General features: G+C 32.2%; 3 protein-coding genes across 6 annotated transcripts; 2 read left to right on the forward strand and 1 right to left on the reverse strand.

Annotated features, from left to right (window-relative positions):
- Positions 1-1,380: 1,380 nt before the first annotated feature.
- LOC101259474 (uncharacterized) lies at positions 1,381-4,419 on the reverse strand. Of its 3 annotated transcripts, none has more exons than XR_011211752.1 (5): positions 3,811-4,419; positions 3,278-3,418; positions 3,020-3,193; positions 2,284-2,765; positions 1,381-1,971 (listed from the first exon to the last, which is right to left on the reverse strand). XR_011211752.1 is itself a non-coding variant. In XM_004246398.4 (4 exons), the coding sequence occupies exons 1-4, from the start codon at positions 4,114-4,116 to the stop codon at positions 2,742-2,744; spliced, it is 645 nt and encodes a 214-aa protein (XP_004246446.1). In that variant the 5' UTR covers positions 4,117-4,419; the 3' UTR covers positions 1,381-2,741. The 3 variants fall into 3 exon arrangements, 1 of the variants encoding a protein (XP_004246446.1); XR_011211753.1 differs by having other exon boundaries at positions 2,673-2,765; positions 3,811-4,413; XM_004246398.4 differs by having other exon boundaries at positions 1,381-2,765.
- A 2,868-nt stretch (positions 4,420-7,287) lies between these two features.
- On the forward strand, positions 7,288-9,201 carry LOC101255728 (actin-71). Its single transcript, XM_010327845.4, is given in 5 exon segments — positions 7,288-7,334; positions 7,336-7,382; positions 7,555-8,072; positions 8,074-8,133; positions 8,913-9,201. Coding segments are annotated over 5 exon segments (723 nt in total). The 5' UTR covers positions 7,288-7,302; the 3' UTR covers positions 8,979-9,201.
- Positions 9,202-9,710: 509 nt separating this feature from the next.
- LOC101252805 (dol-P-Glc:Glc(2)Man(9)GlcNAc(2)-PP-Dol alpha-1,2-glucosyltransferase) lies at positions 9,711-16,661 on the forward strand. 2 transcript variants are annotated; one of them, XM_004246374.5, is made up of 8 exons: positions 9,711-9,953; positions 10,200-10,288; positions 12,726-13,059; positions 13,615-13,885; positions 15,021-15,158; positions 15,257-15,464; positions 15,877-16,019; positions 16,165-16,661. In XM_004246374.5, exons 1-8 carry the CDS (start codon positions 9,864-9,866, stop codon positions 16,422-16,424), a joined length of 1,533 nt encoding a protein of 510 aa, XP_004246422.1. In that variant the 5' UTR covers positions 9,711-9,863; the 3' UTR covers positions 16,425-16,661. The 2 variants fall into 2 exon arrangements, with proteins under 2 accessions (XP_004246422.1, XP_010325861.1); XM_010327559.4 differs by having other exon boundaries at positions 12,767-13,059.
- Positions 16,662-21,350: the final 4,689 nt, after the last annotated feature.

Here is a 21,350-nt window from a genome sequence, read left to right on the forward strand (position 1 = left end):
GTTGAGAAGCCAAAGTCAAATACATAAATAAAAATAAATAATAAGAAAAGAAAAAAATTAACTCACGAGGCATCATTACATGTTACGTATGGGTTTTACGATGCTGAATTTAATTTTATTATTTTATTTTGTATCAATAAAATTACTCAACTAAATTTATCATTAAAAATTATTACATTTCAAAGTAAGTATTTATTTTGGCTTGGTAAATATAGACCTCACGAGTAAACAAAATTATAAGAAAAATTTTAGTGGACAAACTTAATTAGTAAAACAAATATTATAATTGTTACTTCATATTTCAACCTTACAATGTATCGATGTTTTTCTAGCAAAAAAGTATCATACTCAAAACTTTTGGACTTTTCAACTCTCTCAAATCCACCAAATATCCTAATCTCGCTGAGGATTTATTACATGCACACCATCCTTCCTAAATTCAAAGTTATCTCGAAAGACTTAAAAAATTTCTTGAATATTCTGACAAATGCAAAATTAGTTAAAATGACGAATAACAATATCTCAATATAGTCCTACAAATGGGATTAGCAGAGGATAAAATATACACAGACCGTACCTTTAACTTGACAAGTAGAAAACTTATTTTCGATAGACCCTCGACTCAAGAAAAAACATTTCGGCTAAAATAGAGGGAAAATATCCAGATAGTTTTTCACTTTCACTAGGTATGGTGGTGATACGAGTTGACTTAGAAGTAACATTGAGGATTTATATAGCCAACTTCAACTTGTTTTGATTCGTGAAAAAATTGATAGTTTAGAAGGAACAAGCTCCACCAACACCTTTGGGAATATGTGTGTGTATCTCTACCGGCTTACCCAATATTTGGCACTTTCCATGATTGCAACATGAACAAATTTTGTTCATGATCAAATTACAGATAAGATGTATGACCATATAATAATGTTAACTGTTGTCTTTTATCATATTATTTACTTTGATTCCGATAAACTAAATACTTTTTTTGCAACAAACACAGAGGTAGCAAAATCGGTATAGAAGTAAGAGGGCCCTTCAAACTCTTTCAAGTTTAAGTCAGATGAGCCAATAGGAGAGATTTCCTACCCCTAATCATCAACATATAAGAGCCAATTTGTCCCAACAAAACACTGTTATAGAGGAAACTTATAATATGCAACATGCAACAACATACTTGATAAATGGGTCAGTATACATGTCTGTCGAAGATTGACAACAAATTTTAAAGTGACAGAAACTGAAAGAGGGTCGATTTATTTTTCTCGCACACCACTCTAGGCAGTCTTACAGCGACTGTAATACTTCAGCCTACTTACACCCACAGAATTGACTAAGTATAGAAATACTTAAACAGCAATGTCAAACAATAAACAGGCAGCATTTACAGGACCAAGTCTCAACCTTTATTAATCAATAATTAATACAAAGGAAGACTTCACAAATCAGTCTAAGGCTAGAAAACTCTCTGTCCTCTGCTTTAGACGAATTTCCACCTTAAATCAAAATTCTGCACAATGGCAGTTACAAGCGGTTACACATGACACCTGTCCGACACATGTCAGCCCAGGGTTCAAAACTAACTTTCCAACAACTATATTTCCAACAGATAGAATCTAATTCAAATTACATTCTTATCTACACGAAATACTAATATTCTAACACTTAGAATATTTCAGGCTTCATTCCAACACTTAGAATAATCCTGCCAGCTTCCAACACTTAGAATATTTTAGCTGTCTTCCACACTTAGTTTTATTTCAGCAATTTCGGGTGAACTGCCTTTGTCTTTGACCTTGCCAAGTCTTCACAGCCTTGCTTCATCAAGTCAACATGTTGTCTTGTCAACGCCCTTAGCCCGCACGTAAGCCATGCACGTTCAAGCTGCCTTGCCAACACCCAAGCACCTTGAACTTGTGTTGCACTGTTTTGCCATCATCCATGCCAAGACCAATGCCCAAGTCCTTGGCATGTCTGCACGTAGTTAGATCAAGTAGATTGCGGGTCTAACAGAAACAGTCCACAAAATTTCAATGTATACAACCAAGCTGTTACTGAGGACTCAGACAGACCAAAGATTCCGAGCTAGGAACCTTAAACTAATGCCAATGATCTATTAGGGCATCCTCAAACTGCTTGTAGTATTATTTATAATCAGGGAAAGAGGAAACTCTAAACAGAGGAAGCATGGATGAAACAGATAAGCTATGTGGAAAGTAAAAAAGGACAGTCTACTCCTGCTATAAATTGTTGAACATCCAAAGAACAATGAGAAAAGAAGATGACCTGGAAAAGAAAAGCTGTCTATTTCTCCTTTCGTTTCTCGACTTGATACTCAAACAGATTCATTCTCAAGGAATGAGGGATGCTACCAAGATTGGATTAAGCAGCTGAACCCAAACAAAATGGATACTTGGTCCTAGTTCTTTCTTCTTCATTTTCAGGCCTCTAAAACCAGTAAACATCCTCCCTAAAACACACAGTGATTGTAACAGCAAACACTTCCTTTATATATAGATTTTAAAACAACATTTAACTTGCCTGTAAAAATGGATTGAGATCCACTTTCAATTACTACCAAAATAATAAATATAGAGTAAACATCATAATTACAACAAAGTTTTTTTCTCATTCAATTACTGAAAGACAAACTAACTAAGAAGAAAGCAATTTACTAGTAATGATGTCCAACATTGACAAGAGTTGTTAACACAAAGCCAAAAGGATGCACAGACTTCACATCACTATATGTCCAAACCTCCCTTCACCTACATAAAAACACATAAGAGAGTTAGTAACTTGCAAATGCTGAAACTTGATCATACTTCAAGCAATCAAGAAGTAGGTTTTCCAAAACAATTTCCAGGTTCCTTTCTTAAGCTTAATCCAAACTGAATATCATATTAACATTTATGAAAACAGCAACCAGAGGAAGAATGAAAAATTATTTGATTTGCTAACATGAAAGTTACATAATAATTAATAATGACAAAGTTTAGAACAAAAAGGAAGGTCTCGTTACCCTTGGCCTAACAATTGGGAACTCCAAAGGTTTATTCTTATTTATATGTTCCACCACCTTAGCTTGAAAATATTCACTGTCGCCATTTTTGACCGTAAAGGTAATATAGTAAACGAAGCCTTGACATCCACCTTCATTAACCTTGACAATACGGTCGACCTCATATTTGGTGCCCTAAAATGAAGGAATATAGAGGAATCTTATTAGCTTTACAAAGAAACAAGGAAAAAGATAATGGAAAGCGTGAGTAGAGCTTACATTGTCCGTATTGTAATGCTCAAGTGCCTTTGCACAATAATCCTTCAACATTTCAACATTGGCAGGAGTGTCTAAGTAGTTAGTCATGGGGTAAATGCTAGTTAGTGGACACGAACCGGGATAATCCTTAATGTCAAATCCCTATCAAAGTTAACAAAAAAAAAAAAAAACATAATTAAAAACAAATATGTTTGTTAAATGATATTTTTCGTTTTACTGAGAAGAATCACAACAACAACAACAAGTAGAGATATGAATCTAAAATTCTCCATAAACAATCATAGAGCAAACAATGAGTTGAACAATAGCAGCAACAACAACAAGTAGAGATATGAATCTAAAATTCTTCATAAACAATCATAGGGCAAACAATGAGTTGAACAATAGCAACAACAACAAGTAGAGATATGAATCTAACATTCTCCATAAACAATCATAGAGCAAACAATGAGTTGAACAATAGCAACAACAACAAGTAGAGATATGAATCTAACAAAACCATAATAATCGTAAAGCAAATAGAGAAAAGATACCTCACTCTCACGGATCTGGTCGAAGTACCTATCCCAAACAGCTTTATCCGCCTTCTTTTCACCGGGACCGACAGGGCAATATAACTCTTCAATTGCTTCTTCGATATCCAAGTCGTTTTCGCTTGTATCTGAAAGAGAGTATGATAAAGGTTGCTCACTTTCGCAATCGCTGGATTCTCCATCTTCTTCATCCACTTTTTGTTTCTTCAACGACGACGGATAATCCGATTCGCTTGAGGAATCTGATTCACTTGAGGATCCTCCGTATTGGCACGGCAGAGGCGACTGTGGTGGCGGCGATAACATGATGAGAACGATCAGAGAATAGGGTAACAATAGACGATCAACTTTACAAATTGTTATCTCTTATCCTACCCTATTTATTAGTATAAATAAAGTTTACTTTTGTAGTTTAATTACCATAAATAAAATTGTTATGGAATAATATTGTCAAACTATTTTTGTTTTATAAATACATAAAAGTTTTTGAGATACAATAAGTATGCCTCTAATGAGACTTAGTCACGAGAAATGCAGGAATAGACACCACGACAAATACCAACGGTAGCCCAGTCTGTTGGTGGACTACCAGGCAATTCATTGGAAACTAACAATGCACTGAACAGTTCATTGGTAAAATATAAAACATCCCTGCGCCTAGCACAGTAATACTACCGTCTGTACAAATAAGTATTTTCAATCCATTAGCTTCAGCAGGTTACAATGCAAATAAATGATGTACAATTTCACATCAACTGACAGGAATGAACAAAATGAATTCAAACTGTACCAGTATAAGGATGAAAAACTACTATAAGACAACTCTAGTTAATCATTTGATTAGCAAAGTAACACATTACAAACAACAAATAAATGTACCTTCTTGAAGAAAGTATCATGAGCAAGGAGTGGGTTTTCAGCCCTCTTTTTGTCATGAGAAAGTTTTTAGAGAAAACGCAAGAAGGATGCACTCCGGTACCTCTTTCTCTATTCTTCCCAATGCAGAGAATCAATATCAAATTCAATTAGTCGGTGAACTTTACATGATATGAATCTACTACTAATTAATTAAAAAGATTGATTTCTAATTTTTTCAGTTCTGAATCCATGTCTTCAGACTTGTATAACAACCAATCTGAAATCATACAACCTACGGCCCTCCCTGCCATAGAAGTTGTTCACCCCTCCGCTAGAATATCCTATCAATTGGAAGTTACAGATTTTAACATCAAATATCCCAGTAACAATTTTGATCTATGAGTTGACTCTATAATTCAACTAAATTGAGTATAATTATTAATGTTATTAGTGTTCTATAAAGATTCTAGAGGCTGTTACATATGTCAATATTTTCAGTACAACACCCCAACTCAGTTTAATTGTTCCACAAGTTTGTGGTGTGTTTTGGAAACTAATTGCCAAAATCCGTTGGATTTATATATTGACAACAGCGGTGGGTTAGAAAGTAATGGACATTTTTTTGGAAGTGAAACAAAAGCGAAATCAATATAAACTATGGGTATCGCTCAAACATCTAGGGTTATATAAGATTGATGACAATACAAACATAACGAAAGAAGAGTATGGAGGAGAGCATTGGAAAAGATATGAAATTGAAGCAAATAATATCGATTGTACTATGTAAAATCAATAAAGCCTGCATGCAAGGGTATTTGTGGAATTTTCAAAAATGAAAGTGCTGATGTTATCACGTTTTCATTTATATATATTAATATATGATATGATACGATCGAATATAACTATGCTACAACTCAAATTTTAAGTTGTGACCCTTGATCTTCCTATGGGTTACTGCACTTTTAAATACGAATATTAAGTAGGTGAAGAAAATATGTAATTGAGATAATTATAATAACTGCATATTATATTTAATAAAAAAATAATTTTAAAAGTGGACCTGAAAAGTATAGTAATTGAATGTTAAAGACTTTTTGAGATATTTAAATGAAAGGAAAGGGGAAAATTTTTTTGATCAGAATGATATTATTTCTATTTAACAGTTTTATCTTGTTAATTTTAACATCTTATTAATTAAAAAAAAATCAAATTATTTAATAAAAAAATATTAAAGATTTTTAAATTTCTTATTAAATTTTCTAGTCATTTAACATTATCCAAAGAAAAAAATGATTAAAAAAAGAAGAAGAGATAACTAGAAAAATATCATAAATAGATGTCATATTTACCTTCTCTATATTTATGTCTTTATAAAGATATATATGTCCGTTTGGACATGCAATATGGTATCATGATATGAAATTATGAGATGAAATTGAAGTTTTGTTTGGACATGCGATATGAAATTTGGATGTTGTATATTTTCTCATAAACATAAAAATCCCATAAATTCTAAAGTTATTAAAATAACCCCAAACGTTTATTCAATATTATCAAATAAACAAAAAATCATAAAATTGTATAATAAATTATTACGAAGTTATTTGTTTTCCACTTAAGTAATTGTTTCATCAATATATTTGAGTAAAAATGATACACATTTTACGAGCTCTTCAAGATTTTAGTACTCATCAATCGTGAAGTGTGAGTTAAAGTGACTATATGTTGGTGAGAATAATAAATTTTATAAAAAAAAAATTACGTGTGAAATAAATGGTTAGTAGATATAAATGTGCGATTGTTTTAACGAAATATAAACTTGTGGATCAATTTTTGTATGAAAATAACTCAAATCATGATATGTATTCCATATCATGATTTTTAGAGAATGTGGTATCAAATCTCATGATATGGAATCATGAGACGGAATCAGCATAAAATCACGTGTCTAAACGTTGATTCAATCTCACCAGTAGCGTAGCCACATACTGTCAAGGGTGTCCAATTGAACACCTTTCGTCGGAAAAAAATTAGTATATATACAAGTTAAATGATATACAAAATAATTAAATAACCTATTTTGGACACCCTTAACATAATAAGTTGCTATTTTTGGACACTCTTTAAAAAATTTATGGTTCCGCCACAGCATCTCACGATACCATATCGTGATAGGTATCACATGGCCAAACGTCTACTAAATGAATTGAAATATCACTTAGTACCAAAAATTCTTGGTTTTCCTATTTTTCATCAAACAAGTCTCTTTCTACTTCTTAAGGAAATTATCCACTTTGGACTCTAAGGTATATCTACTCGGACATGATTTTGACTCTAATTTACATTTTCATAAAAGTTACTTTCTTTGTTGTAGAAATTTAGAATCAAGAAGAAACGTTTACTTTTTGAGATAAATGACTTAGTTTTCCTAGAACATGTTATCGTTAGCCTTATTTTTCAGTTGTTGATAATTTTTACTTGTTTGAAAGTTCTAGAAAATGGCTGATGTTGAGGACATTCAACCTCTTGTATGTGACAATGGAACTAGCATGGTTAAGGTAACGAATTCGCTTTCCAAATGTAGTCGTTTTGCTTACTAAAGCACCTCTCAACCCTAAGGCTAATCGCGAGAAAATGACTCAGATAATGTTTGAAACATTCAATGTATGCTATTCAAGTTGTTCTGTCTTTGTATGCTAGTGGACGTACTACTGGTAAGATATATTAACTCTCTTTGTTTCGAATGTTAATTTGCCTTTCATGTTGCTATGTTTTCTTCCTCTATCGTTTTTTCCCTTTTCATAATGATTTGCTGCACTTCAGTCAAAGGTACTTCGAGATGTAAATAGTGAATTGTAGTCAAATATGATTCATGTTTTCTAGCAGGTATTGTGTTGGATTCTGGAGATGGTGTGAGCCATACAGTTCCTATCTCTGAAGGTTATGCACTACCTCATGTAGACCTTGCTGGCCGTGACCTTACTGAGTACATGGTGAAGATTCTTACTGAACGCGGATACTCCTTCACTACTAGTGCAGAGAAGGAAATTGTAATGGATATGAAGGAGAAATTGGCATAACTTGCTCTTGATTTCGAGCAGGAACTTGAGACAACCAAGACAGGCTCCGCGGTTGAGAAGAACTATGAACTGCCTGATGAACAAGTGATTACTATTGGTGCTGAGCGTTTTCGATGTCCTAAAGTACTTTATCAGCCTTCTTTGATCAGAATGGAAGTTGCTGGAATTCATGAGACGACGTATAATTCTATAATGAAGTGTGATGTTGATATCAGAAAGGATTTGTATGGGAACATTGTGCTTAGCGGTGGATCGACTATGTTTCCTGGCATTGCTGATAGAATGAGCAAAGAGATTTAAGCCTCAGTGGTTGCTCCCCCTGAAAAGGAAGTATAGTGTTTGGATTGGAGGTTCCATTTTGGCATCCCTTAGTACCTTTCAACAGGTGATTATATTCCTTTTGCTATTTTTATTGGCTCGACTAATCTGGATTCATGCCGTAAAACCCCACCACTACGGAGGGTCTTACATGACCTAGCATAGAGGGGCATTTCCTTCATTTGTTTGGGTTTAATAAACTAGTTCCCGAAATCTAGTAGCTCGACTAATTTTGATTTGCGTCATCAAAATCTTAGTATAGGGGAGGTTTTCACACCTTATCAAAATGGAGCATTTTCCTTCCCAAAACCTACACTAGCTCAACTAATTCGGATTCACGCTGTAAAAGAGGACTTACCCGCCCTACCGACTACCAAAGAGGGGTATTTTCCTCTTCTTTTTTTTGGGCTTAATCATCAGGTTTCCAAAGCATACTCCTTCAACTAATCTAGATTCTCCGTAGAGCTATGTTGCTCAGACTCCAAAAAGGAGGATGCATTCATGTCAAATCCTTAAAAAAAGTGCACTACTTTTGAAGGATCGGACTCACACTCGTCCACATTTTTGAAAGGTTCAAGCAACTTAGTGGTAAAAAACCCAATATGGAGGGTTTTACCTGCTCAATAGAAAAGGGGCATTTTCCTCCCTATTTATGGTTTAACCACCAGTTCCTGAAACCTACTGACTCGACTAATTTGGATTCGGGCCATAAAAAACCTACCATGGGCTTTTTTGGCCTCGATGAGCATTTTTCTTCATTGTTATTTATACATGTGTATTTGATTTATTTATCTTTATGTTGATAATAATGATGATTAACATACTTATCATTGTTTGAATTTGTAGATGTGGATTGCTAAGGCAGAGTATGATGAGTCTTGCCCCTCCAATGTGCATAGAAAGTGTTTCTAATCCGAACAAAGGTTGAACCTGGTTCAACATTTGAGTTTTCGATCTTCTTTTTGTTTCCTTGGTGACTCGAACCAATAACTTTTAAATTCTAAACGAATGATACTTACCATTTGAACAAGCCTTCTTGTTACTTTTAGAGAATTAATTGGTCATTGGACCTTTTTCTTTTTTTTTTGTTTAATTCGTTACTTACTAGGAGTATTACTCAATTGTAATTAGTCTAGAACAACATCAAATATTAATTTGTGATAAACCTTGTAGATATTTTATTAACGGAGAGTTGTCACATAAAAATAAGAATAAGGTTTGCATACATTTTTATTTTCAATGGTAAAGACCAGTAGCACTTACGAAAAATTATATAGACATAAACAATTTCTTATATGGTTAGGAATAGTAAAATACTCTAGTAGTTGAAAGTTGATTCACAGACCATCCTAAAAGATCATTAAGTAATAATATATTCAAAATAGTTTCTTAAATATTCCTTTCATTCATTTCTACTTGTCAAATTTACTCTTTATATACTCTTAAGAAACAACAATTATCATCAGTATTTTATCACAATACACATTAATTACTATTTAATCTTAGTTTTTCTATTAATATATATACTAAAAGTAAAAATATATATTTTTAATATAATAAACAACTAAAAGTATATTTATGAGTATTATTGATTTTTTAACCAAAAAATAATTATTAGTTTCCCTAAAACATCCTTTGTGATACAAGAAAGATTGAGATGAACTAAACGACGTCGTTATTTTGAGCTGCTGTAGAATTTGGGTATCCCAATTTCTTTATTAGGGAAGACCTAAAATTGCAGAAAGATCCGAACTTGAGAGGAAGGAAGAAGAGGGTATACAAGAATTTTGGGGGAAAATGGGTAAAATTGCAGTTGCAGTGATTGTAAGTTCATGGGTAGTAGCTGTATCCATACTCGTCAATCGTATTGTCACTGAACCTTACATGGTAATCAAGTTTTCTTGTTTAATATGAATGTAATTTATTGATTTGATAATCTTCTATGGATTTTGAGCTGAGGGTCTATCGGAAACAACCCCAATTGTGGGATTACACTGGGGATATGTTGTTGTTGTTGTTGGAGGTGTAATGTGGATATGGGTGATTATGAATCTTTTGAGACTCCACTTGTGGGATTACACTGGTTATGTAGTTTTTGTTGTAGGTGTAATGTGGATATTGTTGTTTTTGCAGGATGAGATATTCCACATACCTCAAGCACAACAGTATTGCAAAGGCAATTTCAGAAGTTGGGATCCCATGATCACCACTCCTCCGGGGATGTACGTAGTATCTCGTTCCTATTCTATTTCGTAATGTTGTCAAAATTGTTCCTGCTTTGTATTTTAACTTCAGAGAGCATGAAAATAGGGACTCCCTTACATGTGGCATTAGCCTCTTGGAATCGATATATGGTAAATGAAATGTTATAGCATTAGCTCATATGGTCAATTTTTCCTGATGAGTTGGGGATACGTTGTATGGCTACAAGTCGAGAGTTTTTTGTCAATTAGTTCCTTGATCTTTTTGGTGTTAAATTATGGTTCAGGGCTACATTGACTAAATAGCAAGATACATGATCTAGTTAGGGTAGAAACTAAACATGTCTGCTTGGAAATAGGAATTGTACATGTTATGCTCTTCTTGCCAAGCTTACAAGATCTTGACCATTTTGTGTATCTACAGATTTGAGTCCTTTCCCTTTCATTGGTTGCAAAAATATCTGGTGTTTTTCTTTTTTAGTACAACTTCACTTTGTTGATGATCTTAGTTTATCTGGTGGTTTCTTATAAACGAGTTGTTGGTACAAGTGTTACATTCTTTTCGCCCCAGTTATCATGAAAATTGGCGTACAGATGAGTCTATGCAAAGAGTAAATATGAAGGAGGACCTGTAGTGTACTAGTGTTAGAGAACCCCAAGTTATTGAATGTTGGGGTGAACAAGTCCAATAGAGTAAAGTAGAGGTTTCAGAATAACCTACCCCAATTTTAGTAGTAGTTGCAGTAGAATGTTAAAGCTTGGTTAGGAGAGATTTTCTCTATTCATTGTTTACATGTACTTTTAGTTGCAAAAAATGAATATGTTATGTATGATTTGTAAGAGAACAATATCAGTCCAGTGCATGTATACTCTGTATTGAAATTCCACTAATCCTCCTTAATGACTAGGGTTAGAGACTTACTTGTGATATGGTGTTTTTCTAGAAGCTTTTCTAGTCTTCTTACAGACTTGTATGTCTGTGTAAGGATAGGTATGACTTATGAGATTTGTAGAGTCTCTAGCTTTAGAGAAAAATGGGCTCAACTAGAGCGAATTGGATTTAGATGATTCATATTGCAACTAATTCATTAAGGTGCACTTGATAGTTGGAGTAAACTAAAAGGAAATAAACTAATACTCTCTATTTCATTTTACATGACACTCTTTCCTTCTAGAATGTTTAAAAAGAACGGAACCATATTATTATATTTGATTTGTTTTTAGTTTAAACTACATATTCTACCCTTAATTAGATGCCCTTATAGCCATAGAAATGGAATGGCATGTAAGGACCACAAGTTCTATGGGTACTTTTGTTGTGTGCCAAAAGTCTGTCTTTTCTTTCTTTCGTCAACATTGTGCTCAGTCAAACTGTCAAATACACTAATATAAAATGAAATGGAGAGAGTGGTAGCAATATAATTTACTCTAACACCCATCTAACTTAACTTAATATTGTAATAGATGGTGCAATCCCACATCCATTCCCTAATCGTGTCGGATCGACATGGGTGAGGCATGATTTGACGGGTCCGAGCAACATAGATGGTGCATAATCCATGCCATTCTTCCACCCATTCCTTCCAGTTTGTCATCTACTCCCACACTGTTCAAAATTCAGTTAGGATAAGTACATATGTATAGTAGTGTTTGTCTACATATGCTAGCTTCATGAGTTGGATTATGTTTTCCACATTCACAGTTTCGAGTTATTTTTGGGTTTCCATTATATAGGGGCACCGAGTGTTGGTTTCGAAATATAAGATGCATTTTTGCAATTAAGTTATATTGTCTGGGGATTCATTAAGTTACTTTGAACAATGTTCCCCTGTCCGAAAAGATAGTGCTACTTTCCCTTTTGGCAGTCCCTGAGTGATGCCTATTTTCTCTAATAGGAATCTTATACAATTGGACCCTCTTATCCACTTAACTCAATACAGCTTAAATTTCTTTTTTAATTCTTTTTAGGTAAGGTTAACCTTACTTTACAACAAAATGAAAGTGGCAGTAAGGAACCTCTTTCTAATTCTTTACTCCATAAACAGAAAGCTCAACAATGAATCCACATATTCCTGCAGTAAATATTCACTGATATGCTAGGTCAAATAAGATATAAATGAGATGGACTGATGCAGTGCCAAAAAAAATCCATAGATCTTTGGCAATGAGGTTCATTGTTAGTAAGTATATGTCAGCTAAATGCTATAGAATATCATCAAATGATAAAGGAATTCTCTCAGATTTGTCTCTTTTGTTTTTCAAAGACAAAAAGGGATATTAATAAACAGAGAAGGACACGGATAAAAGAGTGGAGCTAGCTGATATCACATAAATTGTGCCATGACCATGATCCATGTTAGATATGAAAAGAAATGTTCTCTAGGATGATTCAGTTGAAAAAACACTATAGATTTAACTGATAAGGGAATTTGATGCAAATAATTTAAAACTTTTGCAGGTACATTGTTTCACTTGCCTATGTTGCTTCTTTGTTTCCAGGAATATTCTCTATGAAAGACGATCTTTCGTTTTCAGATACTTGTTCCTCTTCCATCCTACGCTCCAGCAATGGTGTATTGGCTGTATTTTGCAGCATGATGGTTTACAACATACTTACCCACCTCAGACCTTCTCTTACTGACAGAAAAGTAACTCTTCGGACGGTTGTCCTTGCATTGTATCCCCTTCACTGGTTCTTCACTTTCCTTTATTATACAGATGTAGCATCGCTAACTGCTGTACTGGCATCATATCTTATGAGTCTTAAGAAGAAATATTTCTTCAGTTCCCTGGTAAGAGGATCAACTCAATCCCATCTAGTTCTTTCTAGTTAATAATAATGGGGAGCAAAGTTATAAATTGACTTTTATTCAAACTCTTTATAGCCCATTCCTTGTCATAGAATTGTTTTCTTCTTTATAACTTTTGCGATTAATATCAATCGAAAGCTTTAATGTTTTTCCAAGAACAGATTCTGCACTCTACTTATTCATGCACCAAACATATTCTAAGGATATATGTCATTTTGACATTTGACAAATTGCTGATTACTGTTTACCACATGTAAGACCGCAGTGTGCTTTGAGTACTGTATTTTATTGTTGCCTCCACTTGAGCTGTATCAGAAGAATAACAATACTCAATAGTAAATATGGGGAGGGAGTGAGAATAAAAGAAACAGTAACTGTAGTTCTAACTTCATAAAACTTTATCTTCCTCTCAAGCCTGATTTACTTTAACGTTATTGTTTTGCATGCTACGGATAGTTCCATTTAATGATCAGATATTGAATTTGACCTTGTTGTTTTTCTGATTGAGAAGTTAACAGTGTTTTCATACATCTGAAGGTTGGGGCTTTTGCTGTGCTGATACGACAAACAAATATCATATGGATCCTTTTCATAGCATGCACTGGGGTTTTAGACTATATTCTAGATCAGCCGAAGGATAGTGCCGATTTGATTGATTCTAGTCAATCACAAGGTAAAGATGCTTTCCCAGTCTCGAGTCAAGGTGTTGGAACACACTCTAACTTGAGAAAGCGCAGAATCCACAATCAGGCAGCTACATTTAGCTCTCCTATCCACCAAAAGATTGCTTCTTCAGTGCCTTCCTCAGGTTCTGTCTTCTTATCTTGTTTCAAGTTTTTTTTAAATCTGAATTTGTGTTGTATTAGGACACATGATAGCATCTGATGATTTTTGCTCTATCTGTTGATTTATGTTGTGTAGGACACGTGATAGCATCTTCTTTTTGACAAGTAGTTTCTGTTCTGTGATCTAAAGTAACATTGAATGAAAAATATACAATCGAACACCATTTTGTAATACATCAAATTAAAAAAAAACATGGTTTTTTTTTAAAAAAAAAGAATAATACAACAAGTTCAATTTTACAAGCTGTCAAGCGTTTCTTTATGAGGTGAAATATCCAAAAGATTTACTTGCGAATCGGCATCATGAAGATTTAATTTATCTGTTGTAAAAAACCCTGGTAACCATGGATGACATAAAGGAATAAAATACTCCACTCGTTCTGGCATCCTACAGAGATACTTTTGGTTGTGCATTTGTAAACATTTTCTTTTTTATTGTTAGAACACCTCAATCCGGAGTATGGAAGGTGGCGGGGGAGGAAAATGAACTCTTATTACTTGAAATAATGACTTGGATGTACTAGTAATTTCCCTAGTGCTATAATTTTATTCGATTGTATGATAATATTACGTATTACTTAACAAGAGAAACTTGCTATTTTGATCTTTTGACAACCTGTGGTTCTAGTCTAAATACACTTGACCCTCACTAAATCAAATTTTAGGCTTTTGATCCCACCATTAATAAATTCTTACAAATATAATGTATTTCTAATTAGTATCCTAATTCCCTTTGATTTGAGGGGATCTGCTAGAAGATCAAAAACAAAGTTAGATAAACTGAACGAACACTCCTTGCTGCTAACATTCTTACGAGAAGTGTGTCATGTGGAAAACTTGCTTCGCATGTTTGAAGCATCCATTAAATGTTAACCAGAGTGGCTATCATGTTCACAAACACATTTACAAGAAATTCTTCCATTGATTATGCTTGGTACAGACATGTAAGCTTTTCTTGTCAGATGGCATGGTATAGACAAATAAGCTATTCGGGCTCATGCATAGTTATCCTTTATTGCATATTAGTAGTTGGCAATGCGATTTAGGTTCCTTTTGTATATGTCATTTTAGTTATAAGAGATTACATTCCTTTTTCAGATTTCTCTCATGAGGTGCGTGAGATTATCTCAAGACTCTGGCAGTTTAAGTGGGAGATTATTGCATTGTTTTGGCCTTACCTCATAATTATGGCCGCTTTCATCACCTTTGTTTTCTGGAACGGGAGTATAGTGCTTGGTACCAACTCTCACTTTTGTAGTTTTGTTTCTTTATGGTCTCTTCCATTTGTTAACCGTGTATGCACACACTTCTTTTCCCACCCTTGTGCTATCCAGGTGCAAAAGAGGCTCACTCGGTTTCTCCACATTTTGCACAATTGATGTATTTTAGCTTGATTTCTGTGCTGTTTATGACTCCCATGCACTTCACAATTGGTCAGGCTGCAGCACTGGCCCGATCCTTCTGGAAGAATAATAAGCTGGTCAGTTTCTTTCAGTTGTGCACGACATTAGCTGTTGGGTTCCTTTCAGTGCATTTTTTCAGGTTAGATGAATGGCTTTGTAATTTTCTAAATTCAGTTGCACTATCCTTATACCCTCTCCCTCTCCCCCGTCCCTTTTCCTCTCTTTCGTGCAATTCATCACTTTCTGTCATGCTATACAATCTATAACGTCAGTTTTTGAGGGTGTTTGTTTATCCTTTCTTTGTTCTTTGTTGCATCAAAGATTTAGGGTGTTCAGTATGAAGGAAAATGTTTTCCTTCATACCGAATACATCCTTAATGGCGTTCATTTCTAATAGATTCTAGCTGTGTGCACATTATTTTCTTTTTTTCTGATTCGGATTTGATATCTAAAAATTGGTTCCTTGCAATAATGAAATGCAATATTTTGGCATTCAAGTGACCTGGAAACAGTAGTATACATATATGTGACATGATATATTGATATTGCAGCATTGCCCACCCTTATCTCGTTGCTGACAATCGACACTATACCTTTTATCTATGGAGAAAAGTAATCAAATTTCATTGGTCAATGAAGTACCTCCTGGTTCCACTCTATGTATATTCATGGATATCCATCTTCAATATCTTGGGTCAGTAAAACTCTCGGTCCTATTCTAACTTGTGCATGTGTTTTCTTCTACACATCCTTATCTCTTACTCGGAATCAAAGAAGAGAGTATTTAACTCATACTTCTATTTTCTTTCAAACATATTCTTTTCCCCCTCTATTTGCAGCTAAAAATCAGAGGAAGACATGGGTACTGGTATATTTCTTGGCTACCGCTGCAACACTGATTCCAGCTCCACTTATAGAGTTCAGATACTATACAATCCCGTTCTTTTTCTTGATCCTCCACTCTCATGTTGATGATGACAGAAGTTGGCTTCTGATGGGAATCATGTATCTTGCCATTAATATTTTCACTATATATCTGTTCTTGTTCCGTCCGTTTTCTTGGGTACACGAGACTGGTGTTCAGAGATTTATATGGTAGCAAGATACTCAGGAGAACTCAACAAGTGTTGATAAGCTGCACCAGTGTTCTGGCTGTACCTGCAGATCCCAATTTGCTCAACTTTTGAAAATGCAGTTTAGGATAAAAATTTTGTAGAATGAGTGGTAAAAGGAATTTGTTTCAATCAAAACTAGTGTCTTAACCATTGAGGTTGTTTTACTAGTTCATAATATTACATTTACTCTTTTTTTTTGGAATTACATATTCGTTCGATAATTCTCTCTTTGTCGTTCTATATGATGGTGTTTGATTGTAACATAGAGCAGAGGTGGACTCAGGATTCAAAGACAATGTGCCATCACTAGAAGTGAATGCATGTTAGAGGAAGTGATATCCGCAACACAGTCTCGTCTGATGTTCTATTGTATAAATATATAAATTAAATGACATAGGTTTGGGCTTGGAATTTCCATGTTGGAGGTCTCAAGTTCGAAACTCCTGACCAGCGAAAGTAGGGAGTTTGTCTTCTGGGTCGAGTTCGTCGCACGAGAGAAAGTCAATATGATATTTGCGTTGGTTTTTCCAACGAAACTAAGCACTTTTCTTCTTTCTCATTCGGAAGGCTCAGTCCCACACCCTGACTTTTAGCTTATTTTAAAAAAAGAGATGATTAGTGTAAACAAAAGTGTATGTTCCATTTTGTCAAAGAGTTTTACTTAGAAAAAAAAAAGTTGTTTTAATTGGAGGTTGAATATTAAGTATGAATTGAATTAATTGTGTAATAAAAGTATTACTCACCATGTATTTTTGTTTTAGTCAAATGAGATGACATTACTTTACACGTTTTTATGCTTAACTGCAACACTAATTCATTGTATCTGGTTATAGAATGATATGTATTCATATCTTATATTGTAGAGTATAAATTTTTATTAATGGAGATTAAAATTTTATAATAAATATGCGAATAATTTAATGGGGTTTTGCATTTATAATATTTATCTAAAACTAATTTTTAATCGTATAAAAATGGTATGACTTTTTATCAAATGTGGTTCGAGTAAATTTTCAAGACCTGTTGACGCTTGCTAGCTTCGCCCCTGATCCGATAAGAATAAGATGAAAGACAAGAATGTGATGAACTTTCAATTGAATTATTGGAGAGATTTGATGATTGTATGTATAAATTCAGATGATTTTTTTTAGTAAATATTCCAAATGTCATTAAATTTAATTTTATATTGATATATGCACTTTAACTTATATCTTACAAAACCATTCTACATAATTTATTTATCTGACATGACCTAATATCGAAAATCAAATCAATTCATAAATCTAATAAATCAAAGTGTAAGATAATACTCCCTCCGTCTATATTTACCTATCAAATATCGTCTAATTTGATTTTTATTTTTCTTTGTCATTTTTAACAAATTAAAAAAAGATATTTCTTTTTCTTGTTATATATTTAATTCATCAACATTAAGTTAATGTATTTCAAAAATGTTGTGAGTAATAATATGTTTGTAATCCTATTAATTATTAAAGTAAAATGATAAATTCATTATACTAATCATTATTTTCTTGATAGATCTGTTAAAATAAAATATGACAAATAAATTAAAACAGAAAGAAATACTCAACAAGTAAAAATCTTTCTTAAAGAATATGTTAAATGAATATGAGTTTGAATATTATGAAAGGCCAAATACATTAGTAGATTCCTAAACTTGTTGGGGGTTTTTTTCTCAGGCACCTCAACTACGTCATTTTCCTATTGAATCATTGAACCTCCATAATTTGTTCCGTTTAAACAAACACCGTTATCTGATGTAGAACCAGATTTATGAGGGGTATTGATAGAGGATACATATGTTGTTCCATAAATCATAAGTCCAATTGATAGTGAAAATGTTTGAGAATAATTGTGTTTTACTTAAATCATTTGAACACATTAGAAAACAAATGAGACTAACACGGTTTGTCTTCATTCCTTCAATCAAAATTATTACAATTCGAACACAATTGAAGACATTTACAATAGAAAAGTTGATCAAAATCAACCAACAGTGTTTTAAAGAAACAATTATGGATGGTTTTATGATTTAATTAAAAAATAACGTAATTAAAATACCTAAGAAAAAAAATTCAATAAATTTAGAGATTTGTTTATGTATTTGGACAGTATGAAACAAAGAAATTGGCCATTTAGACAACTTTTCAAGACAACTTAATTGCATGATGTAGAGTTGGTTACAAATATAGAAAGTAGAAAGTAAATGATGGGACCCTTTTTGCCAAAAAAAAAATCCTATTTGATTCAATTAACTAATTGTGTGTACAAACCTAAACCATATATGGTTGGATCATAAATAAATCATGTTCAAGTTGGACTATTCTATTTTGGATATTATTTTTTAAAAAAAAAAATTGATAATTTGTGATTTTTCTTAGTATTTTAGTTTGGTCAAAGATTGTTTCACATCTTGCATTACCTACACATTTTATAATTAATATTGACAATGAAGTCTAACTCAAATGACATGATTATATAAACCTTATAAGCCTTTAAAATGTTTTTTTCTTTGGGAAACTAACATAAATATGCTATAATAAAAAAATATTTATCATTTATAGTAATAATATTTTTTTTTCACTTGATCACTTCTAATTCATTTATAATACAAGGTTAATACATATTACAAAGAATAATTTATTATTCACATATAATACAAGTTTTAATGATGGATAATACAGTAATCACACATTTTAATACACTTATAATACAATGTGACAATTTTTTACCAAACAAACATAATATATTTCAAAAACAATTATAATTCAAATATATTACATACATGATTCACTTTTAATACATATTATAAATTTATTACAAAATTACTATAAATGGTAATAAACAAAAAGTATCGCTAAAATCAGTAAATATTTTTTAAAATGTATTAATTTATGTAATTTTTCCTTTTTCTTTTTAGCAAAAGAATGTGATGGTTGCATATTTAAAAATCTTAGAAATTGAAGAATTGTCATATTTTTTTTAACCTTATAAGCCTTTAAAATGTTTTTGTTTTTACCAAAAGAATATGATGGTTAAATATTTTAAAATCTTAGAAATCTAAGATTTTTCATATTTTTTTAGTTAAATATTATTAAAGACATTATTGTATAGTTAATTTAGGGAATTTATTTTAAGTAGGTTGGGTTAAGAATTGAGTTGAAATTAAGGCGGATTAGGTTCTAAATATTAATTTTGATTTCTTAAATATATTTTTCTTAAAGTCTTGTCATTAAATAGGTAGTAGAAATTGTAGTATTAACTAAAATGATCATGGGAGCTAACTAAGCAAAATTTGATGATTATGGAAGTTAATTAAATACTAGTGAAGGAAAAAAAAATGAGTGATTTGATGACTAATTATTACAAAATCGAGAGTTCATTGTGATTTGTGGAACAAGTTATCTCTGAATTATTATTATATTGAGATTATAATGTGATTAAATAATAATGTTTTATTGCTAGATAAGTAGATATACTCTTTTGATAAATGTTTGGTTTATTAGATTAAAAATGGGATAGTATAAAGGGAAACTTTCACATTAGCAAATAAAAAATTTATATTTGTATGCTAAAGCAAAGTTTGTATAATTGCGCTTCATAGCAAACACAGAAATTGTATAATTCGTTATACATATACAGTTGAAACAATTTGTATAAAACGAAGTGTATAAAATAAGAAAGAGAAAGACACTTGGACACAGAACTGTATAAAAACGAAGTGTATAAAACGAATTGTATTATTATAACTGTATAGAACGATTATCTACAATTTGAATTTGTATAAAATGAGAAAGAGAGAAAAACAAAAAAGACTTGACAAGGAATATACAATTGAATCGAATTGTATAAAACGAGAAAGAGAGAAATTAGATACAATTTAAAAATTGTATAAAACGAGAAAGATAGAAAGACAAAAGAAACTGGGCAGAGGAGTATTTTGATACCAAATATATAGGATAAAAATTAAAATAATCCTAAAATTTATCCCACATTACTAAAAAACCACTATATTTTATTTTAAAAAATTACTGAAAAATATATGGTGATATTTTTGATAAAATTGATGAGAAAATAGAAAATAGAAAATAACAGCGTTTTCATACGAAAAAACTAACAAATATTGAAAATATATTTTCACCATATAATTTTTAAATGATCGACTTGTTAATTAGTGAAAAATTGTATTTTATAATATAAATTTCCCGTCAATTCCAAGTAGATCATCCCTCCTTCCCTTGCGTTAAAGATCGTTAAATTACTAATATCACAATAAAAAAAATCTCATTATAGTAAAATCTCTATTATAGTAACAATCTCTTGTTCAACCAACCATACAAACTTTTATTAATGTTTACAACTACTATTTTTCTTAAGAATTTAATTATCCTTTTTCTTTTCTCATAAGATATTTGCAACTAATTATCACCAAAAATCAATAGTGTATTTTTCAGTTGGTAATAATTGATGTTGATAGTCCAAAAATCAAAACCAACTCCTCTTTGTCCTTTGAACATTTATTATTTTTCATCTTTTTATAAATTCATTAAATAAAATCACGAGATTTTAAAGATACCTAAACCACAAGCAATTGTCAAATAATAATATTTTTATTTTTAGCTTTTATTTCAAGAAGTTGACTTTCTACCTTCATGTTAATAATATCCTATTTTATTGTAAGTGCAACGTATACATATAATATTTATTGATCCAAACCTACCCCCCCCCCCCCCCCCACCTTTTTCTATTTATTTTTTTAAAAAATTTAACCATATGATATTCGAATTCAACAGATCATAAGTGGTGGTGCTATAAGAGTTATTTATACTTTAATCTCTATCTTGTGTTGGTCTTTAAATCATATTTTGTATAATAAATAATTTTTGCAT

Source organism: Solanum lycopersicum, chromosome 9 (genome assembly GCF_036512215.1).
Source record: "Solanum lycopersicum chromosome 9, SLM_r2.1".
Classification (NCBI taxonomy): Eukaryota; Viridiplantae; Streptophyta; class Magnoliopsida; order Solanales; family Solanaceae; genus Solanum; species Solanum lycopersicum.